Consider the following 26,888-nt stretch of genomic DNA (forward strand, 5'->3'; position numbering starts at 1 on the left):
CAGTGCAGCTAAAAAGAACAGACCCAACCAACACCTAGGGCAGGCAGTGCAATGAACTGTTGCACTGAACAGCACTGCACTGCGAAGGGTCATGCCCGATTTCACCAACCGCGTTTAACTTTAATCTTAAGCCGACGGCACACGGTACGATTTTTCGTACTGGATTTGATAAGATTTAGTAAAATACTAAAAATTCACCAATCAGAATGCAGCATTTCTAATATTTTACTAAATCTTATCAAATCCAGTACGAAAAATTGTACCGTGTGCCGTAGGCTTTAAAATTATAAGGCAGCCATTCTGCTCAGGCCCTAACTAGTAGTTAAGTAGTGATGCCAACCACTGAAACAAAATTCGGTAAGCTATTTACAAGGTTAGATTTTGACAAGTTTAAACTTGTCAAATTGGTGAATTTTTAGTATTTTCTAAATCTTATCAAATCCAGTACGAAAAATCGTACCGTGTGCCGTCGGCTTAAGACTATGTTTTATGCCTTAAGTCTTTGTCTTAGGTAACGCACAATACTGTGTGTTATGTCTCGAGTCTTATGTATACGCGAACGTTTATTTCTTACAAACGTTCGCGTATACATAAGACTCGAGACATAACACACAGTATTGTGCGTTACCTAAGACAAAGACCTAAGGCATAAAACATAGTCTTAAAATTATAAGGCAGCCATTCTGCTCAGGCCCTTCAGCTAACTGGCCACTGTCGGACTGGGCCTAAAAAGAACAGCAGTATCTGACGTCACTTCTGCTAAAAAGAACGTTTCAATATACACTTTCTGAACTAGTGCAGCCAGTTCAGCTAAAAAGAACAAACCTATGAAGTGCGTAGACTGCATAGAAAATCGTTCCGATTTAAGGCCACATCACACAAAATTGCATATCTGCATATGCATAACATAAGACCATATGGACCAATAAGCATCGAGTATTAAGTCGCCATATTGACTTCTGCGGCGTCTACAATGAGATTTTGAGGAGACTTAAGTCTTACGCCTTAAGTCTCCTTAAAATCTCATTGTAGACGACGCTTTACATAACATAAAGCCGGGTCTACATTGGTCATAACATAAGGTTGTAAGGCCGTAGTCGTAAAAAATTGACCAATCCCAGTTGAAGTTCAGAAGAATAATCAACTGTGATTGGTCAATTTCTTACGACTACGGCCTTACAACCTTATGCTACGACCAATGTAGACCCGGCTTAAAGGCCATCACACATAAAATTCCATAAGCACGTAAGACGTAAGAGTAAGGGCCTGAGCAGAATGGCTGCCTTATAATTTTAAGACTATGTTTTATGCCTTAGGTCTTTGTCTTAAGTAACGCACAATACTGTGTGTTATGTCCCGAGTCTTATGTATACGCGAACGTTTGTAAGAAATAAACGTTCGCGTATACATAAGACTCGAGACATAACACACAGTATTGTGCGTTACCTAAGATAAAGACCTAAGGCATAAAACATAGTCTTAAAATCTTAAGGCAGCCATTCTGCTCAGGCCCTAAGGAACTCAACCAATTGGAGGGGCCAATACTCGACCGTGATTGGTCGATTTCTTTACGCTTACGTCTTACGTGCTTATGGAATTTTATGTGTGATGGCCTTAATACTCGATGCTCATTGGTCCATATGGTCTTATGTCACAGTATAGGAAAGAACAGTAGGCTCACTCTGTCAAAAAGCGTACTAATACTTGACTCTCGCGCATGACCGAATCGCACAACCAACAATATGGCGGAGGTAAACATATGTAATAGCTATAAAGCGTCGTCTACAATGGCCGTAGCATAAGGTTGTAAGGCCGTAGTCGTAAGAAATTGACCAATCCCAGTTGAAGTTCAGGAGAATAATCAACTGTGATTGGTCAATTTCTTACGACTACGGCCTTACAACCTTATGCTACGGCCATTGTAGACGACGCTTTAGATTGTATTTATAACCTCTATCCGTTACTCTTAAATCAGCAAAACGTGATATTTATTCTTTTAAAACCAGAATTTAATATGAATGAAAGAGGTGGATATCGTTGTGCCTTCAAAGGATGCCAAAGTGCAAGTAGTGAGAATCGAGGCATAAAAGAAACTTTGTTTCGATTCCCAAAAGATATAGAAAAGTTAGTTATTATTATGTTACTATTATATTATATATTATTGTGTTACTTGCACACACTTCTATATATACACTAGACTGCTAACATCTGTATAAAATGAGGGCCTGAGCAGAATGGCTGCCTTATAATTTTAAGACTATGTTTTATGCCTTAAGTCTTTGTCTTAGGTAACACACAGTATTGTGCGTTACCTAAGACAAAGACCTAAGGCATAAAACATAGTCTTAAAATCTTAAGGCAGCCATTCTGCTCAGGCTCTGACTCGAAAAAGTGATGCGAGGTGCAAATGGTGGTGAGGATGGCAGCCATATTTCGTGTGGGCAAATTATACTGGGTGTTCAGTTCATATTGTCGATGTTGTCAGATAAGTTAGATGTCAACAGACGAGATAGCCTCAAAATAGGTTGTGCGTCGTGTAAATCTGTAGTAGATGTGATAATTTTATATAGCTATCATGCCTATGACATGTTGTGTACGCGGATGTCGAAATAGAGCTAGTAAAAAAGACAATATTCAATATTTTAGATAAGTATATAATTTTTTATATAAATGTAGATTTTTTATATAAATGTAGATTTATTTAAAAAATATTTAAGACTATTTTGTTACTTTTTAGATAAAATCAAAACATAATGCATTTTTTGTTATAATTTAGATAAAATATAATGCATTTTTGGTTACAGTTTATATAAAATCAAAATATAATGAATTTTTTTATAAAATGGTTTTAGTTTTCCGTTCAAAGATGAACGACGATTGATAGCATGGATAAATGCAATAAATAGACCACAATGGACACCCACAAAAAATAGTAGAATTTGTAGTCAACATTTTACTAGAAATGATTATTTAGATCGTCCAGGAAGATATGTCAAACATTTAAAATATAATGCTGTACCATCTGTATTTATGTCATCATATGAGCTGCAGCAAAAAGAATTAGAGGAAAAAGAGACACAAGATATAAGTAAAGAAAATGTGGACCCAAATATGGATATTTATCAAACTGTAGAAAGGGACAATATACAGATCAACATAAGCAACACAGACTGTTCATATACAGAATATTCAGAAGAAAGTGTGGCATCTCCAGGACCTTCATACTTGGTATTTCCACCTGAGGAATTCAGTGATAATAATAATATAGATTCTGATGATAGTTTGGATGATAATACAGGAAGCTCACATAAAGAATTAAAGTTGCGTTACAAAGTACGCATATTGCAGCAACAGGTTCGCAGAAAAAATAAAAAGATTGATTCCTTGAAACAATTATTAACGGATTTAAAAGCACAGGTACAGCTAAAATACATACATACATACATACATACATACATATGTATATATATATGTAAACTTTTAATTTATGCGTGTTTATTGGTGTATAATGTAAACTTACTTTCAATTTATGCATGTTTATTGGTGTATAATTTAGGGAAAGATAGAAGACGATGTTTTGCGTTTAGTCTCTAATGAATTTGATGGTGTCCCGACAAAAACAGTACGTGAAATCCACGTTATTACCACGTAGATTAATATCGTTGAATCCACGTGGATATTCGAGTGGATAATCCGTTCAAATACGGTACTAGAATCTATGTGGAATCTATGTGAAAATTTCATGAACTTTCGAGACATATTACTTTTTTCATTTTTGATAAGTGAATATCTTGGACATTTATAAAAGTATATAAATACACTCGGCCATAAGAATAATTTTATTTTTATTTATATTTTATTTTTAATATACGCAATAAATAGGCTATCTCCCATTTATCCGTTTAATTTCAAATAATCTGTTCCATATTCTGAATCCCAACAAGCGATCCAGATTATTAAACAAATTATTTTAAATTAAATCAGTTTATTAAATTAAACTGACTAAAGGACCGTCTACAATGAAAATAATATCGGTGGAGTGGACGGTGGAGTAAGGCGTAAGACTAGGAGTAATGCGAAATGGAAAAGAACCATTCGCTTACGTCTTACTCCACCGTCCACTCCACCAATATTAATTCCATCGTAGATAGTCCTTAAAAGAAAAAATAAACTTTGGACCGTGTTAGTATCAGTTCTTTATATACACTTTATGACGAAAAGTTGAATACGAGTTAGCTAATTTGATGTAGCGCCGCATAGCGGCAAAGCGAGGAAGCATATTCTATATACCCAGTAAGCAAAATGTTAGCAGGTTGGCAGCAGATTGGCAGCAAATTCGATCAGAATCCCACACCAGAACCGTAGCCATCTGTGTCCGCATTAAGCTTTTGTTTTGACGACAGAGTTTGTAAAACATAACCTGTCAACAAACTGTCGGCAGAAATCGAGCAGGATCTGCGCGATGCAATTTGATGTTAGATTGCCAACAGAAACCGAGCAGAATCTGCGCATGCAATTTGATGACAAATTGACAGCAGAAACTGCACAAGATTTGCGCTTACTTTTATTAATGTTATATAAATGCAACAAAATTGATTATTACAAGTGCTAAATAAGAATATTATCGGCAAGTGTTAATTACAATTTTCTTCTAAAATGACATATATGTCATATGTCATTATATATCGTAATATATCTTAATGTAATATATATGTTATATCGTAGTTATATCTCATATAGCGAAGGACTAATTTAATTTAATTTAATTAATAATAAAGTAAATGATAAAAGTAAAAATGTAACTTGTAAAACTGGAGATGTAATTTATTTAGAATTAAATTCTTGCTTTATGCCTCAAATAGGCAGTACATGAATAATTTTCCATTTATCATATTGATTCCAATCAGTTTAATATTCTGAATCTCATCTGCTTGTATCTGATATCAGAAATTAAAGTGATAGAAATTAAAATGATAATTACTATATTTTTAGTCTTTTATTCATATTCGCGACTTTATATATATTTCTGACAGAAATTAGATTACGAGAAAGTACAGCTCACGTAGCGGTAAGTGAAGGAAATATCAAATCATGCAAACTCTGTTCCGTTTCTGCCGTCAATCTGCTATCAGAGATTGTGTGCACAGATCCTGCTCGATTTTTGTTATCAATTTGCTATCAAATTGCGCCTCACAGATCCTGTTAAATTTCTGCTATCAATCTGCCGTCAGTTATATCTGCAGGTTTTACTCGATTTCTGTCGATAATTTGACATCAAATTTCATTGCGCAGATCCTGCTCGGTTTCTGCCGACAATCTGTTGTCAAATTGCGTCGTACAGATCCTGTTCAATTTCTGCCATCAATCTGCCGTCAGTTATATCAGCAGGCTCTACTCGATATCTGCCGAGAATTTGATATCAAATTTCATTGCGCAGATCCTGCTCGGTTTCTGCCGACAATCTGTTGTCAAATTGCGCCGCACAGATCCTGTTCAATTTCTGCTATCAATCTGCCGTCAGTTATATCAACAAGTTCTGCTTGTTTCTGTTGACAATCTTTTGTTTAGTCATGTGAACAGATTTTCTTGTATTTCTGCTGACATGCTGGCAACATAATCGAATATATCAGTTTTTTTATACAAACTGTAATCTTTCTGCCTTTAAAATTTGTAATGGGCATTTGACGAAAATCTGTTCTAACAGATTTGGTTATCTGGGAATGATGCCAGTTCCTGTTCGATTTCTGCCAACAATCTAACATCAAACTGCATTGCACAGATTCTGCTCGATTTCTGCAATCAATCTGACAACAAACTGTTTTGTACAGGTCCTGCTCTGTTTCTGTCGCCAATCTTCTATAATAATTTTATACAACTTCTGTTCGATTTCTGCCAACAATCTGACATCAAATTGCATTACTCAGATTTTGCTCGATTTCTGCAACCAATCTGATATCAAACTGTGTTGCGCAGATCTTGCTCGATTTCTGCCACCAATCTGCTATAATAATTTTAAACAAATCCTGTTCAGTTTCTGCTATCAAATTATATCAGCAGGTTTTGTAACATTTCTGCTGACATTCTGTTATCATTACTTGATATAACAAATTTTTTATACAATCTGCAATCTTAGGCTGATGGCAGAGAACGAAATGTTAGCGCTTACGTCTGTCGTAGTCATGGACGTAAAGTAAGGCAGAGAAAAACGTACATGCAACTTACGTATACGTTTTTCTCTGTCTTACTTTACGTTCACGACTACGACAGATGTAAGCGCTTACATTTCATTCTCTGCCATCAGCCTTACTGTAGACAAAAATTTGTAGCAGAAATTGACAAAATCTGTTTGAACAGACTTTGCTGACTGGGTACATATGTACTATTACATATTTAGAAACATACAGATATAATCTTTTTTTTTAGCAAACTTTTTTATCTTTCTGAAAGATTTTAGAAATATTGCAAATACAATATTATATAAAATATAAATATTATAATATTATAATATAAATATTATAAATATTATAAAAAACATGATGCAGGTATATTTCTGAAATATTTCAGATACAAAATTACAATTGAAAAATTTTAATAAAATATCTTTTAACATTACAATATTACCGAGTCGTTGAATGATTAATCATAATTTCAATAGAAATATCCACATGAAATCTACATTGATATTTCGAGAATAAAGTACCTCGATGTAATGATGAAAAAAGAAAGTTGTATCCACGTAGATAATTCGTGGATAAATCTGCATCCACGTAAGCCACGTAAAATACGTGGATTCGACGAGGATGTGACGTAACTGTTTTTGTCGGGTGTGCCTTTTGAAATCTTTAAGAATCAATTATTGAACTGCAAAAAAACATCTTCTAAAGCTTATAGATATACAGATGCTATTAAACAATTTGCATTAACCTTGCATTTTTATTCTCCAAAAGCTTATCAGTATTGCCGGTTTGTTATCAATATATATATATATATATATATATATATATATATATTATTAACATATATTATTATATATGTTAGCATATATTATTAATTATGTATATTGTTTATCTATATTTTTCAAATATATATATTATTAACATTTACATGTATATCTATATACAATATTTACAATATTTACACATGTCCATTTATTTTAGAAACATAGGATTGTGTCTGCCTAATCCGTCATCATTGAGAAATTGGACAATGTCTGTTAATGCAGAACCCGGCTTTCAACGAGATGTGTTTTCTGCATTAAAACAGTTAAATGATGAAGACCGTGACTGCAATTTAGTGTTTGACGGATATGAAACGCCCATATTTGCAAATAATCTACCAAAAATAAATAGTTCTATTGAAAACAAAATTAATTATTTATTTAATTTAAAATATGCAAACGATAACAATATGTACAAAAGTGGACGAAAAACATTTATTTATGGTTTTGCACTTGCTGTAAAATCAATACTGCAGATCAGTGAAAAATTGTTTAAAGATAATAATTCATATAAATATATATTAACTTATAAATTCTCTCACTACATAGAAATACTGTTTTCACGTATTAGAAGTAGGCATGGGTTTAATAATAATCCGAATGTAACACAATTTCGCGTAGCGATGAAACAAATTTTAATTAAAAATGCAATATCAACCTCGAGTGCAGCAAATTGAATTGCTCTTGACACGGATTGTATTGGATCACTTTTTGAATATAAATGGACACGTAGAGCTAACAAATTAATAGAAAATAGTGATATTTATCACACAGATATAAATCCCAGTCAGCAAAGTCTGTTCAAACAGATTTTGTCAATTTCTGCTACAAATTTTTGTCGACAGTAAGATTGCATATTGTATAAAAAATTTGTTATATCAAATAATGATAACAGAATGTCAGCAGAAATGTTACAAAACCTGCTGACATAATTTGATAGCAGAAACTGAACAGGATTTGTTTAAAATTATCATAGCAGATTGGTGGCAGAAATCGAGCAAGATCTGCGCAACACAGTTTGATAACAGATTGGTTGCAGAAACCGAGCAGGATCTGCGCAATGAAATTTGATGTCAAATTCTCGGCAGATATCGAGTAGAGCCTGCTGATATAACTGACGGCAGATTGATGGCAGAAATTGAACAGGATCTGTGCGACGCAATTTGACAACAGATTGTCGGCAGAAACCCAGCAGAATCTGCGCAATGAAATTTGATGTCAAATTATCGACAGAAATCAAGTAAAGCCTGCAGATATAACTGACGGCAAATTGATAGCAGAAATTTAACAAGATCTGTGAGGCGCAATTTGATAGCAAATTGATAACAAAAATCGAGCAGGATCTGCGCACACAATCTCTGATAGCAGATTGACGGCAGAAACGGAACAGAGTTTGCATGATGCGATAGTTCCTTCACTTACCGCTACGTGAGCTGTACTTTCTCGTAATCTAATTTCTGTCAGAAATATATATAAAGTCGCGAATATGAATAAAAGACTAAAAATATAGTAATTATCATTTTAATTTCTATCACTTTAATTTCTGATATCTGATACAAGCAGATGAGATTCAGAATATTAAACTGATTGGAATCAATATGATAAATGGAAAATTATTCATGTACTGCCTATTTGAGGCATAAAGCAAGAATTTAATTCTAAATAAATTACATCTCCAGTTTTACAAGTTACATTTACTTTTATCATTTACTTTATTATTAATTTAATTAAATTAAATTAGTCCTTCGCTATATGAGATATAACTACGATATAACATATATTACATTAACATATATTACGGTATAACATATGACATATATGTCATTTTAGAAGAAAATTGTAATTAACTTGCCGATAATATTCTTATTTAGCACTTGTAATAATCAATTTTGATGCATTTATATAATATTAATAAAAGTAAGCGCAAATCTTGTGCAGTTTCTGCTGTCAATTTGCCATCAGGTTGCATCGCGCAGATCCTGCTCGGTTTCTGCCGACAGTTTGTTGACAGGTTATGTTTTACAGACTCTGTCACCAAAACACCCAGTGAGAAATGATAAGTCGAATAAACGTCTAAGACATCTAATAAATGTCTATTAGACATCAATTAGGCGTCTTAGACGTTTATTAGACGTCTATCCGACTTGTCATTTCTCACTGGGCAAAAGCTTAATGCGGACACAGATGGCTATGGTTCTGGTGTGGGATTCTGATCGAATTTGCTGCCAATCTGCTGCCAACCTGCTAACATTTTGCTTACTGGGAATAGTGATTATTTACATGACATGTCAGCTCCATTTGACTCAAACATAAATAATGAATTAAAGAATAACATATTATATTACATAGCCAGTTACATAGTCACAAAATTATTAAAGTTATTAAAATGTGTTTCTTGTGCAAATAGCTTAATACAAGTTACTACAGAACATAATTATTGTCATCAATCTATCTATTCAAAATTGCTTCAATTTAACAATAACGGTGGTTTGACTACTCCATCATTGTCTATATATACAATTGTAGCGGAAACAGAAAAACAAATATTAATTTGTACCAATAATTTAAACAATTTAACAGCGCATGATTTAGGAAGAACTATCATTTTAAATGTAAAACGTAGATTTGCATTAGATAACCACATATTTTCTGATATAAACTGTGAAAATTTAAATTATTTGGAGCGGTCACACAAATTAATTTTAATATCGTCTATAATAACGGAATATTTAAACATGAGATTATTTTCCCATCGAAATTTTATAACAAGAGAAATATTATTACCTTGGAGAAAAAGACATCATTTAACAAAACAAATTTTATTTGCTCGTGAATAAAGTCATTTAATAAACCTATATAAATCGTTTTGATTGTATAATATACATAATACAATCCTCTTACAATCATAAAATAACATTTTGGACACCCTATATAATATGCCCACACGAAATATGGCGTCACGTGCACACCTGTGCATCATGTCCGCCTATATATGTTAGCAGTCTAGTGTATATATAGAAGTCTGTGGTTACTTGTTTTACTTTTAAAGCCGATTTCATAACCTTTGCATTTAAAGTTGAGCTGAATTTAATTTTTAAACTATATTCTATAATTAATTGTTAAACAAATAGAAAAAAAATAATATTTTCCTACTTATTGCTTGAAGGTCAAAATTGTGGGTATCAGCCTGTGGTCGAGAAGACTTGTTTTCAAAGACAGCCACACAACTTTATAATAGTTATAGAGTATGCAAACTTCATTTTGCATGTAATATGTTTTTAAATTATGAGAGAACGAGATTGCAACCACATGCCATTCCAAATTATATTGTAAGAAATAATGGTAAGTTATTTTCCAACAATACAATAGCATTAGAATATTAACATTCTAGTAAATACTAGTGAATAGTAATATCAGTAATAATTTCTTATTTATCAATGGCTGCGTTCAGCAGGAAAAGCTGCTTTGCAACTGTTGTAAAATTCGTGAATCTGATTGGTGTATGCTCTTAGATTCAGTCAAAATTAAGAGCATACACCAATCAGGCTCACGAATTTTACAACAGTTGCAAAGCAGCTTTTTCTGCTGAACGCAGCCAATGTAACTGTTACGTACAAAATATGTTGATATACAGTGCAGGTATATTGTTGAGTGAGAAATTATATTTATGTTTCTGTTTGCTTTAGTCTCTATTAGAATTATAGGATATATAATATAAAATATTATAGATCCTCTTACAGATGAAAAAACGAGTTCAAATAATTCAAATGTAGAAACACATTGCATAAATACTTTAAATGTCGTAAATGCACAAGAAGAAAATACTGAAAATATTGAAAATACACAAGACAAAGGCACTGCACTGGATATATTCAATGAAAAGAACCTAGATGTAATACATATAGAAAAAACAAAAGCAAAACTATCAGAATCAGGGACACAAACGCCTTTGTCATTATCTTCTATATCTCCACGAAAAGTACATCTTTATCAACAGATAAGAGGCTATAAAAGAAAGATAGCTAATTTGGAATTAGAATTACATAAAGCAAAGAAAATGAAAAAGGAAGATATTCATACATTAGATATGCTACTGGAGAAGTATTTTCCAAAACAGACATCCGAATTTTTAAAAATGCAAGCACGTTTGTTTCAACAAGATCCAAAAGGTAGAAGATACGATAACGCTTCATTCAAACAACATTGTTTATCTATATATTTTTTAAGTCCCAAAGTATACAAAGATTTAACAAATAAATCTAAATTGTTTTGTTTGCCTAGCTGTGCAACTCTAAAAAGATTTACACAAAATTGTTATATATGTCCAGGATTACAAGAGAACGTATTTAAAATACTAAAACTTAAAATTAATCATTTGCCAGAAATTAGTAAATACTGCATATTTTGTATAGACGAAATGTCTTTGAAATCACACTTATTTTACAATATAACAACAGACAAAGTCATAGGCTTTGAAGACATAGGATATTCACAAAATACTTCACAGTTACTAGCATGTAATGCAGCAGTGATTATGATTAAAGGCATCTGTCAATCATGGAAGCAACCATTATGTTATTTTTTTTTAAACTCCTCGATGAAGGCATATGACCCATACAGCACACAAAGATTGCATACACATTGCAGCAATCTTTCACCGCAATATTGCAACGTTGCAAATTCACTGCAAAAATGTTGCTGCACCATTGTTGTGGGATTGCAGCAACGTTAAAATGTCCGCTTTTAGGAATATTGCAATGTAAGATTGTAGCAATGTTACGGTGCAACGTATTTGTAATATTAAAACGCGTTTTGCTACAAATGAAGACACCGTTTTAAATTTAATAAATAAACTTTGAAAATATAAAAAAATGTTTAAGAAAGATAGGAAAAAATGCCTTTAAAAAACATCTATTAGTTTTTTATTAAATGTTTCTTAAATATTTATCTCAATAATATACATACAATTATTTTACATACATTCGACACCAGAATATTTTAATACGTGCAAATGAACTATTTTCTATTTATCCATTCAATTGAGAAAAATCTGTTTAATATTCTGAAACTCAATGAGGGATCCAGATTATTAAACAAATTATTTGTTTAATAATCTAGATTCCTCATTAGGATTCAGAATATTAAATAAACTAAGTCAGTTTATAAGAAATTAAACTAACACAAGACAAGAAATATAATTACTACATTAGTCCTTTGTGGACCTTATATCCACTTTAGATGAATTCGAATACGAGTTAGTTAAATTTGGTGTCGCCGCGTAGCGGCAAGTAAAGAAACACATGTTATACATTTTCGCTATGTTAAAATGTTGCTGCAACATTGCCAAAGTAATATTACAAAATAATGTCTCTGCATTACTTTTGCAACATTATACGGCAGTGAGCAATGTTGTAACGTTGCAGCAATGTTGATGCAAGCTTCTGTGCTGTATGGGGACTTACTGAAAATTATACCAGAAGCAGTAAGAAAGATAAAGAACATTGGTTTGCAAATTGTTGGTCTTACTTTAGATATGGGTTCTAACTTTTATCAATTAACCCGATTACTAGATATTAATGATAAAACACCATATTTCAAAATAGATGAAGAGAAAATATTTTACTTTTTTGATGTGCCTCATTTGATAAAAACAATTAGGAACTTATTACTACAGTATTATGTACATGATGGAGATAAAATAGCTTCATGGAAACATATAGAAAATTTTTATGCAATAGATAAAAAAGCTCAATTTAGAGCGGCTCCTAGATTGACAGATAGTCATATTTACCCAAATAATTTCGAAAAAATGAAAGTTAAATATGCAGCACAGGTATTAAGTCATTCTGTTTCAGCTGGTATAAATACGTTTGTTAGTTTAGGATCTTTACCTACGGAAGCTATTTATACAGCAGAGTTTGTAGAGAGATTTGACAAATTATTCGATATTTTAAATTGTTCCAAACTTCACAGCAGTAATTGTAATAAGCAAGCATTCACACATACAAACAAGCAAGTAAATTTTCTAAATAACAATAAAGTTTTTACAACGCATTAAAATAATTAGAAAAGATGGAAAAGATATAACAAATTCTTTTAAGTCAATAAAATGTTTTATTATTTCAATTAATTCACAAGTAACACTACTCAAGTGCCATTCGCCGATATTCTTGAATCTTTACACACACGTAGTACATCGAAAAACATTAAACACGTGTTTTTTTATTTTGGCTAACAAGGCGTTTTAAGGTTAGAAAACGCATTCGAAAGTTTAACACCATTTAGCACAATGCTAACTAACGCTACTCATGAGTGTCATTCTCTTACAGCTTTTACGACATTTCTCTATCATAATTTCATTGTCTGTGTTTTTGAGATCGCTAATGACGATTTTGACATTAGTTTAACGAGATTCAGAATGGCAAATACAAAATGGTGGACAAAATCGCAGAAGTTTCAAAAACTTTATTTAACGCCATTTGCGAAGTTTATTAGATACATGATTACGATTTTGGCAACAGTTATATCAATCTAGAGGTGGCGGATGAAAAATTCAATATAACGCATCCAAATGGCGGAAACTGAAGGCAATGGGAAGGTCTATACCCGACCAGTGAAGGCAAGATAGTGGTACTATACCCGACCAGTGAAGGCAAGATAGTGATACTACCCGACCAGTGAAGGCAAGATAGTGGTACTATACCCGACCAGTGAAGTCAAGATAGTGGTACTATACCCGACCAGTGAAGGCAAGATAGTGGTACTACCCGACCAGTGAAGGCAAGATAGTGGTACTACCCGACCAGTGAAGGCAAGATAGTGGTACTATACCCGACCAGTGAAGGCAAGATAGTGGTATTATACCCGACCAGTGAAGGCAAGATAGTGATACTACCCGACCAGTAAAGGCAAGATAGTGGTACTACCCGACCAGTGAAGGCAAGATAGTGGTACTATACCCGACCAGTGAAGGCAAGATAGTGGTACTATCCGACCAGTGAAGGCAAGATAGAGATTTGACCCGGCCACTGAAGACAAGGTGCGGCCTTCTCCATATACTTGAATTTTAATTCCCCATATCTTGCTGAAAAGAAAAGGATGGAATTAAAAATATTGCCTTCATTTCACGTATCTTTTGCGTAGTGAGGAGAAGCATTATAGTCTGGAGCAAAAAAGTGTTGTATACATAAAGATTCGTTGTACCAAGCGCATTTTATGATGGAAATGTTTGTGCAAAACCTACAGTGTGTACCACAATTCTCGAAGCAGTATTCCACAGGTGTTGCACATTTTTCTGATTTTTCTGAAGTATACCCGCTTTTCCACCAAGCGTATTTGAATAAATTTACAAATTTTGGTGATGAGAACTGGTTATGAATCAATGACTGAATCTTTAAGCCTAATCTACAATGTGCTCTTTGCGTTTTGTTTTGTGTTCTTTGCCCTCTGCTTTTTGCTTCTTGTATTTTTGTCGCATGGAGTGAAGAAACATCGTCATCTACAATATGTCCCTTCTGTATTTTCGAAAGAAAATGGTTATTTTACATGAACCAATCACAGACCGTTATTCATAATCCGTTCAGATGCAAATACAGCATTCTTATTGGTCAAATGATAAAGGCAGTATTTGTAAGACGATATTTTACGAACTTATTTATATCGATCATAAAATATCATTCGGCATTGTTTATATCGACCTTATAATAATAAGGTTATGTTAATTGAATATTACCTAAAAAATGGATAAAGAATTGTTAATAAATATTTTGATTAGTCACCAATGTTGGAATCTCTTTCTAATGCTTTTGCTTGCAAAAATGCAATTAAATAAAAGAAGAATCAGGCGTTGGTGGATGCGTCCGATTAATTACTCTCGAGAAACCCAGGGAATCTATAATAATTTATTTAGAGAATTGAGAACAACAGACCACGAAGTATTCTTTGAATACACACGTATGAATGTACAACAGTTGAACTATATTTGTGATTTAGTGAAACCATATTTAGTTAAGCGAAGCATTAGAACTCCATTGCCTCTACAGTTACGTGTAGCTATTACATTTGAGTAAGTATATTTTCTATTTCTATATTACTGATGTAAAGTTTTTTATGTTACTAAATTCTTATTTTCTTAAAGAATGCTAGCACGTGGGACTTCAATTAGGACGTCTTCATGGAGCTACAGAATTGGACGTTCCACTGCACACAATATATTTAGAGAAACCTGCAATGCTTTGTGGACAGCTCTTCAACCAATATATTTGAAGACATATACAAGAGAGAGTATGATGCAAATATCAGAGGATTTCTTCAATCGATGGCAGTTTCCCAACTGCGTCGGAGCTATTGATGGAAAGCATATATCAATACAGTGTCCTCCAAAAACTGGCTCTCTGTTTTATAGCTCATACAAAAAGACATTTTCTATAATTCTTATTGCTGCATGCGATGCTAATTATCGTTTTACATGGATAGATGTTGGAGATTATGGTGAATATTTGTGCAACAGTTTTCCAAGATACTATAGTTTGTATTATATTGATTAATATAATCTTTTTTTTTACTTCTACTGCAGGATCTCAAAGTGACGGAGGTGTGTGGGCAAATTGTGCTTTCGGCCAAGCTATTGAGGCAGATGAAATTAACTTTCCTTTACCAAAGGAGATTCCTGGCACTGATGTCATCCTCCCCTATACTTTTGTCGGTGATGAAGCATTCCCACTTGGTATACATATGATGCGTCCATATGCCAGATCTTATAGAACTTTTGGCAATGCAGAAAGAATTTTTAATTATCGACTTAGTCGTGCTAGACGCGTCATCGAAAATGCATTTGGGATTATGTCATCAAGGTGGCGTATTTTGAGAAGGGATCTATGCTGTACACCAGAAACAGCGGAAGATATTGTGAAAGCAATTGTGTGCCTTCATAACTTTCTAATGGTATCAGAAGACGATGTAGCACCATCGGAAAGGACCTATTGCCCTACATTTATGTTGGATAGAGAAGAAAATGGAAATGTCATCGAAGGTGACTGGAGACGAGAAGTGTACAGGGGACCGATCATTGATGTTGGTCGACTTGGATCCAATAATCCCACAGTGAGGGCTGATGCTCAGCGGAACATTTTAAAAGATTATTTTTGTTCGGACATTGGCCAGCTGGATTGGCAGTGGGAAGCTGCACTGAGAGTACATAATATTAATCTGCCTTAATGATATAATATACGACATGTTATTAAAAAAGATAATGATTTTGATATATTTTACATACTTTTATATTACGTTTTGAAATAATTTCTACTTTTTATTTTTTATTTATAACGTATTCTATAGTGACTTTTGATTGCTTGAAAATATATATTTTTTTATTTGTAGACATTTCTTTTTTATAGTTTTTATTATTGTAGATATTTATTGTAGTTTTTATTATTTTATTAATAAATCAAAGAAATATCTTATACTTGTGTCTACTCTTCTAAGATTTAATTAAAATTATAAGTTTACGTTTTTTTAAGACTAATGATTTTTTTCTATTCTCTTGTATAAAAAATATTATGTTGAAAGTTGTATTTGCACTTCTTTTGGATAATATATGTGATGTATCTACAATTAATTTTTAATGATTAGAAATGATTACAAGATTATAAAGGTGATAACATATGTATAAAAAAATGATATATATATGGTAAATAAATATATATGAGATTAAGAAACGATTTGTATACAAATTACATGTTAATACATATAACATTTTTAAAACTATATGTGTCCATTCACAAAAAATCTTTAAGATATTTTAAGTTATATATGTATAATCAATCCATTATTTAAAATCTAATTTAGATATTTTTTTAGACAGTAAAAATAGTTGACGTTAAATTAACAAGATAGGAATATTGTTTAATAATTTTAAGAAGCAATAATAATAATTTATGTTTATTTAATAATCACTTCTATTTATTGTAGGAATGTAGCAATTGTAGCAATGTAGTAATAACAAAATATTAAAAAATTAATTTAAAAAACAAAAATACTAATATAAAGTACTAAATTTGCACTTTGGCTACTTATATTGCACTTTTAAATTAAAAAAATAAAACTTCCTTATTCAAGAACAAAAAATTATCTATTTAAAAAATTAACAGAAAGATAAATATTTAAAAATTAATAGAAAAACAAATATTAATGATTGCAGTCTTATGTTAGACGCACATAAATGTATCAAAATTAAAATATATCTTATTCATAATTAAAATCATACATTGTTTTGCAAGAAAATATTTTACAGCGACTAAAAAAAAACGTTTTTCTATTATATTTTGTGTGTGCATGTGCATATATATATATATATATATATATATATATATATATATATATATACTTTAATATATGTTCTGTTTTGTTTTGGTTACTAAAGTATACATATATTAAATTAAACGTAATCAAAATAAAACATAATTATACATAACAAAACAATTATATAAGGAAAATTTAATAAAGCTAAAGAAAATCACAGATTTTTCTGCTGCAGCCATTTCTACTGCATGTTCTGATATCTGTCCAAAACAGATAAGCATTCCATGTAACATTGAATTTTATATTTGGAATGTATTCTTTTCAACGCATAGAGAAACGCTTTAGACATTGCTGTTTCCTCTCCATCCTCCTTATTCTCAGTGATAGACTGTGAGTGTTTTTCTGATAAATTATGCATTAATTTATTTATAACTTCAATTGTATTTCCTATCATCTGAGAGAGTTGTTCTTGTTCTTTATAAGATTTTTTTAGATTTCGATTTGCAAATTGATCATATGGTGGAACAAGTAAATCTTTCCTTTTAGTGGCTAACCTTGGTTGACTACCTATTGTTACTGAAGATTCTACAGTTTCTGAAAAATCTGAAGATGTTGATTTATCTGGAGTTGATGCATTTGAATCATCATTATAAAGATTTTGATTCAACAGATACGATGATGCAGATGTTGATGGCGATGCTAACTGTTGTGATGCTGACGGAGACTGAGTAATTGTATTTCTTCTCACAAAGTTGCTGGATGTTCTACGATGGGCCACATGTGGTGCCAAAAAGAGAAGGCATTCATACAAATACCATGTTTTCCGTGGTCTTTTGGAAGTATTATTGCCTGTATCTGATGGCTCATACATATTCATAAGACGGTGTTCTCTAGTAAATTGTCCTCGCAGAGTTTTCCATTGTTTCTGCACTAGATCCACTGCAAAATAGAATGAACTATAATTACCCCGACCTAATCTAACTTTAAACTTGAATTACGCAATCATCTAATATCCATAAAATATGTATAAATTATTCAAATCAGTCTATGCTTTTATCTCAAAATTAATAAATTTTTTTTGTTTATTTACCTGACATACCGCAGGCATTTGCAATGGAACTCCATGTATCTGCAACGAACTTTTTGTCTTTATATTGTTGACACGTTTTATCATAAAGACAAGGATTCTTTCGTACGAAATTGACGAGTAATTCGCCAAAAGCTTCATCTACTTGAATTTCATCAGTTTCTTCATTTTCCTTGTCCGACATTTTTTTCTTTTTTTCAGCGGGTTATATTATGGTGATTTTTGAGGTTTTTTAATCACCGGTTGGTGATATTACGCTTCGTATTGAGGTTATAAGACGTCGGGTTTTATTATTTTCTTGGTTATGTTTACACAAGCACCCACTATATACTACTTGTCCCGTGCGCGTTGTTCTTCCGTTTTCTGTCGCCTGAGATAAAAGTTGACGAACTCTCGAACGGACAAGAAACACGTAACAAAAAACATGACTGTCGGTAAAATAGAGCATAAAGTAACTAGAAAGCAAAAGACAAAAGGCAAGCAACAGGAAGCAAAGAGCACATTGTAGATTAGGCTTTAAGATGTTATTCCTCAAATGTAAATTGATGTCGTAGTTATATAGATGATGTCGTAGTTATATGATTAAGTCCGAGAAATGTTTAAGAAAGTTCTTCCATGGTCTAAATGTATAAACATCTAATGGCTGGATCATACCAGTTGTCCCTGCGGGAATAGTTAAAATTTTGACTCTTTTACCACGCTTATCTATAACATCGAACTTTTCTTCCGTTTGTCCAGTCCAAGAGTCTAAACATAGAGTCGATGCTTATCATTAGGCATTAACATTAGGCAAAAAAGCATCGACAAACCATTTTACAGCAAGGTCTGATGAAAGTTTGCCAGATTTCGAAGCAAGCACAAGAATATTTTCAGCTTTATAAATATTGTTTCTGACGATCGCACCAAATTTACCTTGTGTCTCTTGTAACACTATTAGCAAAGGTGATTTTAAGACCCCACTTGCAGATATTAAAGGCTGTATAGTGTAGCTGTGAGTCAGTGAATTTATAGATTGAGCCAAGCATTCAACTTTCAAAGTACCTTTCAATGACAATATACGCCCTGCATGTGATTCTAAATTAAAGCCTGATTGATCAGAATTGAATACATTGGCCCATATTCTGAATCCTCTTTTATCGATAAAAGTGCTCCTAAAAGCGGCCTGTAGCCAATCAGAAGGCTTATATGCCACTTTTAGAGGCACTTTTATCGATAAAAGAGGTTTCAGAATATGGGCCATTATCTTCTCCTATAGATAATATTTCTGATCTCACTGTTGCAACGAATCCCTGGCGAAAATAAGAAACTTTATAAAGCGTTAACAACCGTTGAGTGAGGGTTTTCTGAGAGTTTATATGCTTTTCAAACTTTGTAAGAGCACTTACATAACGCTGTTGGGTTTTGAATGCTTATCAAACGCTGCAGTGTTGCAATTTTTGTTCTACAAACTCTTTATATAATGTTACATGAAAGTTTTGCAATGGTGAGGTAACATTTTTCAGAGTACGTTCAGTAAACGTTGATACATCTTCGTGTACAGAGTTTACTCAGACTTTTCAAACGTTTACGTTTACGCTATAACGTACAAACGTCTTTTAAACGCTGCAGTGTTGCAATTTTTGTTCTACAAACTCTTTACTAATCGTTTTTAAACTCTCGACGAACTTCCACAAACGTTCATGTAAACGCCAAACAAACGTCTCATTTTTGCCAGGGATTCATTACTCTTCTGTACGAGAGTTTCTTTACTCGTTATCTGGGTTTTCGTAACAAACTTGTTAATCTTTCTAGATACTATTCCATGTCTCACTTTGAAAGTATGGATCCATTTGGAAGAAGCAGAGAAGAGTTTATTTGATAGTTTAACATCATCCCTTGCTTCCAAAGCCCATCTTTTCAACTCTAAATCATGAACAGGTAGTGATTTTTCCATAGCATTTTTGAATTGATCTAAAACATATGTACTGATACGAAACAATTTCTCATTCCTTGTGCCTCCCTCCGCTACTTGTGCTTCCCACCTGTACAACGTTTTTTTATCTGGAACCCTCTTAAATCTATTTTTTACCGAATTAAAGCTCATGTTACCATTTTTAGCAGATCGCCAAAACTTGACCGCTCTGTTTTTATAATCAACGTCTATCTCAACTTTCAGTTTTTTATCATTTTGAACAACACATTCAAAGTCATCTTCAAAATCGTCATCGACTTCAACAGCATCAGGTATTACGCTGTCATCATTATAACATAATGTTTCGTAAGTTTCAGTGAACACGTTGGAACCAACAGAAGATTTAATGAGATCTTCCAAATAAGCTGCAAATGATCTTTCATCTTCTGTCACAATCGATTCAACATCATACTGCGAATCACTGAAACTATGTGTTAGTAAACGAAGAATATTTTTTGGATTCATAGACATGTTTTGGTGAATTTTTTCGAGAAAAACGCAGAGAAAGAATAGTACTTAACGTTATTACAATTAATAACAAATAGTAGACGTGGAAACAGCTGATGAAAACCTATTTGTTGTAAATTGTATTCAAAGAGATACACAATGTAGAAAATATTAAAGCCGTGCTGTGAAAACGGCCGATGAAAAACTAATTGTTATCAAGTGTAGTTCGAAAATACGCAATGAAAAAGGATAATACTTCGTGAATATAATTTATTGTAATCAGAAGCCTGTCGTATTGCTCCCTGATTTCAACCTTTAAAAACGATTGATGAAACCTTATTCGTTATGAATGGTATTAGCAAAAGTTGCAATAATGATAATAAAATGCGGTAAAAATATAATTCATTTTGACAATATATGTGCAAATTGTGGTATCGTAAGCATGTTAGACGAAACTTGAACATATAAGTTACCATCGGCCGTTCTGATTACTATATGTCAGATTGTATAATTGAAAACATTAAAAAGACCTAATAATCCTGTCTTCATAAGGTTCAATTTCTTAAAATTTCGTGATTTGCTTATTGTTTCCGTCATTTGAAAGAAGGGTATTAAGAAGTTTGCCCACCGATATTTGTCCAGTCACATTTTGACATCCTTCGTAAGACTACTATTAAATTTGCCATTTTTCATCAGCCTCTACATTGATATAACTGATGTCAAAATCGTCATTAGCGATCTCAAAAACACGCAGACAATGAAATTATGATAGAGAAATGTCGTAAAAGCTGTAAGAGAATGACACTCATGAGTAGCATTAGTTAGCATTGTGCTAAATGGTGTTAAACTTTCGAATGCGTTTTTTAACCTTAAAACGCCTTGTTAGCCAAAATAAAGAAACACGTGTTTAATGTTTTTCGATGTACTACGTGTGTGCAAAGTTTCAAGAATATCGGCGAATGGCTTGAGTAGTGTTACTTGTTAGTTCCTCACTTAGTTCCTCACTGCACTCGCTGTCGTAGCCAAAGTCTTCCAAATGTCCTATCTCATCATCAGATGAGTCTTCAACATCCACAACCTCCACATTTTTAACATCTATTTCCATATTTTCATCATTGTCTTCAAGTATAATCACATCTTCATCACTATCTTCGATGATAATAACCTCTCCTTCTTCTTCTTCTATATTCATTTTATGCACTGTACTCTTACGTTCACTGCACGAAAACTGAAGACTTTTTGATGTGGAGACAGACCCTCTCCATAAGTCTCCCCATTCCTCTCAAAATTTCCATGAAGTAATATCATAGTAATAAAATCAGGCACTATCTATTTTATATTGTTTATAAATTCCAGCAGCCGGACATTGGCGTTCACCGTAATGCAATATCCACGAAGAAACATGTCCCGACGCGTTAGTCAGCCTCAAAATCCAATCCTCTTCAAAGGAATACCGCTGTTTATATTGTTTATAAATTCGCGCGACGACTAATTCAATGAGAGAGAGAGATAAGGATACATCCAACGGAATAAATCTAGAATTACTTATATTGGGTGTGAGGGGGGTGAAGGGAGGAGGGGGTACCGCGAGAGCTGTTACTTATATTGGGGGTAAAGGGGGAGAGGGGGTGAGGGGGGTGTACCGGGGAGAGCTATTTTGTTTGCGAAAACATGTCCCGACGCGTTAGGGTATGTAATACAATATTGCTATTGCTTGGTAAAACACCACTGTTTATATTGTTTATCAACCGGGTAATATAATATTACTTATACTTGCGATAAAACATCCAATACCGCTGTTTATATTGTTTATTAACCGGGTATGTAATATAATATTACTTATACTTGCGATAACCAGGTAATATAATATTACTTATACTTGCGATAAAACATCCAATTCTCCTTATATATATTTCATCTAATCCTTTCTTATCTTTAAAACAAAGGCGCAAAGCAGCCGAACATCGGCGCTGATACGCGTTGCATTCCTTCCGAGAAAAAATCGTTGAAGATGATTCTGGGGGTCGTCGTTAATTTATATTGTTTATAAATTCGCGCGACGAGTAATTCAATGAGAAAGAGATAAAGATACGTCGAACGGAAAAAATCTAGAATTACTTATATTGGGGTGAGGGGGTGTGAGGGGGTGAGGGGGTACCGCGAGAGCTGTTACTTATATTGGGGGTAAAGGGGGTGAGGGGGATGTACCGGGGAAGTCCCCCTCCGTCCTGCGTGACGTTATACTCCCGCGTCACCCCCACGCGTGACGTCATATCCCTCCGCGTGACGTCATACCCCCCGCGTGACGCCCCCCCCGCGTGACGTCATACCCCCCGCGTGACGTCATACCCCCCCCCCGCGTGACGTCATAACCCCCCGCGTGACGTCATACCCCCGCCGTTCCCCTCGCCCCTCACCCCCCCTGAGATCTCTGCGTTAGAACCCGCCTAGTATCAACTACTCGAAAGATATTACACGTGAATAAGCTTTCTTGCTTAAATTAATAGTTAGAAGCATGGCTCACCAGATTCCGCGCTTTTTACAATTAATAATATAGTATGCCGCTGTGCGCCCCATGTCGATTCGATGACGAACTGTATAAATATGTCCTCGGTTGTCAGGACGTAAACATGGACTCAATCAAGGACATGCGCAGTTGACTCAATGATAACAAACATACCGACGCGCGAACGAACGTCTCATATTTTCGATAAATTACCGATTATCGTCAAATGTATGATGCAAGCCCTCTGTATCACTCTGCAAGTTCAAGCTATTTTTTTGGCGCTTGATAAACAGCATCTCAGAGACAAGCCTTTTGCCCAACGAGGACTCCCTGTCCAAAATCTCAGATTCTTCCCAATTAAAATCATGACCGAATTCCAGTCTGTGATTAGTTATAACCGAAGGTTGTGACGTATTTCGTCGAATGTGATTTCGGTGTTCAGAAATTCGTTTTTTTAACTGTCTGCTAGTTTGGCCGACATATGACGCATCGCAATCATTGCACGAGACTTTATACACTACATTGTTACACGAATCTTTTGGCATGGCCATCAAGCGCTAAAAAAATAGCTTGAACTTGCAGAGTGAAACAGAGGGCTTGCATCATACATTTGCGACGATAATCGATAATTTATCGAAAATATGAGGCGTTCGTTCGCGCGTCGGTATATTTGTTATCGTTGAGTCAACTGCGCATGTCCTTGGTTGAGTCCATGTTTACGTCCTGACAACCGAGGACATATTTATACAGTTCGTCATCGAATCTCGAATCGACTTGGGGCGCACAGCGGCATACTATATTATTAATTGTAAAAAGCGCGGAATCTGGTGAGCCATGCTTCTAACTATTAATTTAAGCAAAAAAGCTTATTCACGTGTAATATTCCAGATAGCCAAGCTTGATATGACATATTCAGCAAACAAATGCATCGCATGTATTATTATATATTTGCAGTATACTTGCTGACATCGAAATAGAATGCGTTACGAATGCAGCTATATGTCTGCTTCTACATGCAATCAATTAACGAAGCAAATGGTCTGCAATATTGGTATATTACGTTGCATACATGTCAGCAATATGCTGACACGTTGCAATCAATTTGTTGTTATTAGCACATGAATTCATGTGAGTTCAACGTAACAGACATAATGCTGTCTTACCTTGTCTCTAGTTTGTTAAAATTAGTTGCTTCAACAATTATTGGCAACATGACAGCAACCTCATTGCATTTGGCTATCTGGGATCTTTCGGTATTTATTTTATTATTTTTACTTGATTTGTTAGATCTGCTGTGACGTCGCATAGCATAACTATAGTATATTTAATTGACTGTTGGAAGCAGAGCGCTTACTAGACCTCCGCGGGATGCAATTTAGCGTCACCTACGCATCGAAAACAAATTCGTTTAATGTAACGCGTCACTATTTGTAATATATATTGTTAACATCGCGCTGAAGAAGGATCAAAAGATGATCCGAAACGTTCGCTTTTTGTTATTATATAATGTGTTTTTTAATAAACTAATATTGAAAAAAGAAAGAAGTGTTGTTGTTTCTCTGCGCTCCAACTACCGTACGTTGACTCTTATGCGATTTTCTTTTTAATTTTTTGATTACTTGAGCCAAATCTCTAATTATTAAATTCAGTTAAAAAATCATAGAAAAATAAAAAAAACGTTTTGTAGTGCAAAATGTTGTAGTTTATGGAATTTGAGTTGAATTTTTCGAAAAAAATTTTTTATCGAACTGCAGAGAGAGAGAGAGAGAGAGAGAGAGTGTCAAAAATAATTTTAAGGAACGTAACAATAAGGCTCGTTTTTAGAACATAGAACAAGGAAGATAAAAAATTTAAAAAAACTAACGATAGTGCGTTGAAGTTGAAATTTTAAGCTTCAAAATGCTTCTTTTATTTTTTATCTACGATGATTTTTCGTCGAGTATCGACATCATACTTAAAAAATACTGGTTTATTTTCAAAATTACACGGTCAAAAAAAATCATAGAAAAAGTTTTAAAAAAGTTTTTTGCAGGAAAAATGTAATTTATGGAACTTGAGTTGAATTTTTCGAGGAAAATTTTTTTTATCAAATTATAGCGTGTTAAAAATACATAATTTTAAAGAACTAAACAGTGTGTTCCTTTTTAAAGCGCAGCAAGGAAGATAAAAAAATTTTTTAAAACTACCAACAGCACATTAAAGTTGAAACTTCAAGCTTCAAAATGCTTTTTTAATTTTTTGTCTACGATAATTTTTCGACGAGTTTCAGCGGTTTGAAGATAGCCCAATTTTTAGGGTATAAAAAGTGTTTCCTATTTTATTTTTAAGTAGTGTATTTCTTCTTTTTAATCAGTTTAATTTGTGATAAATTCACTTAACTTAAAATAATTTGTTTAATAATTTGGATCCCTTGTGTTAGGATCCAGAATATATCATATTAAACAGATTATTTAAAATTGAACGGGTAAATAGTCCATTTATTTTATGTTATTGAAGTATTCCTGTTGCCGAGTATACGTAAAATAATTATATATAGATTATCAAGGCATCTTAATAAGAAACATTTAATAAAAACATACAACATTAATAGACATTTTTTAAACATAGTATATAAGCGGTTAATAGATCTTTAAATAAACGTTTTATACCCATACAGCACAGAAACTTGCATCAACATTGCTGCAATGTTACAACATTCCTCACTGCAGTGTAATGTTGCAAAAATAATGCAGAGACATTATTTTATAATATTACATTTGTCGTACGACAAATTTTTTAAGCACATTGATTGGCTGCGGGATAATAATTTTTTGAATCTTTAGAAACTTTCTATCCCGCAGCCAATCAATATGCTTAAAAAATTTGTCGTACGACAAATGTAATATTAGCCTTATTTTGGCAATGTTGCAGCAACGTTTTAACATAGCGAAAATGTATATGTAATAACATGTGTTTCTTTACTTGCCGCTACGCGGCGACACCAAATTTAACTAACTCGTATTCGAATTCATCTAAAGTGGATATAAGGTTTACAAAGGACTAATGTACCCAGTTAGCCAAGTCTGCTCGAGCAGATTTCGCCAAGTGCTTGCTAAAAATTGTTGTCAGCAAAAAGGCTACAATTTTACTACAAGAGTTGTTATTACCTGATTAAGCTGGCAGATTGGCGGCAAAAACCGAGCAAAGCTTGCTGACAAAATCCGACAACAAATTGGCGACAAAAAGCAAGCGAAGCTTGCTGCATTACTTGACGTCAAATTGGCGGCAAAAACCAAGCAAGATCTGCGCGCACAAAATTTGACGTCAAGTTGGCGGCAAAACCCGAGCAAAATCTGTGCAGGAAAGTCTGATGACAAATTGTCAGCAAAAAGCAAGCAAAGCTTGCTGCATGACTTGACGTCAAATTGGCAGCAAGAACCGAGCAAGATCTGCGCGCATAATTTGACGGCAGATTGGTGGCAGAAACCAAGCAGAACCTGCATAATCGGTATTTAGATGCCTTGATTCAATAGTTCCTTCGCTTTCCGCTACGCGATGCACGCTTTCTCGCAATCAAATTTCTGTTAGAAGTAGATATAAAGCCTGCTAGTGGCTATTAATA

General features: G+C 33.6%; 1 protein-coding gene across 1 annotated transcript; it reads right to left on the bottom strand.

Annotated features, from left to right (window-relative positions):
- Nucleotides 1-17,400: 17,400 nt before the first annotated feature.
- Nucleotides 17,401-19,473, bottom strand: LOC145973116 (uncharacterized). The gene is made up of 2 exons (XM_083102313.1): nucleotides 18,387-19,473; nucleotides 17,401-18,235 (listed from the first exon to the last, which is right to left on the bottom strand). Exons 1-2 carry the CDS (start codon nucleotides 18,565-18,567, stop codon nucleotides 17,538-17,540), a joined length of 879 nt encoding a protein of 292 aa, XP_082958439.1. The 5' UTR covers nucleotides 18,568-19,473; the 3' UTR covers nucleotides 17,401-17,537.
- Between the last annotated feature and the right edge of the window lie 7,415 nt (nucleotides 19,474-26,888).

This window comes from Camponotus vicinus, unplaced genomic scaffold (assembly GCF_025532165.1).
Source record: "Camponotus vicinus isolate PSW18456_S1 unplaced genomic scaffold, iyCamVici1.0 SCAF_6, whole genome shotgun sequence".
NCBI classification, from domain to species: Eukaryota; Metazoa; Arthropoda; class Insecta; order Hymenoptera; family Formicidae; genus Camponotus; species Camponotus vicinus.

What these genes read in the sequence shown, in the direction of transcription:
- LOC145973116 (XM_083102313.1), bottom strand. Translation starts at nt 18,567, where the DNA reads ATGTCGGACAAGGAAAATGAAGAAACTGATGAAATTCAAGTAGATGAA. An exon ending in AAATGCCTGCGGTATGTCAG is followed by an intron (nt 18,236 to 18,386) that starts GTAAATAAACAA and finishes TCTATTTTGCAG; the next exon opens with TGGATCTAGTGCAGAAACAA.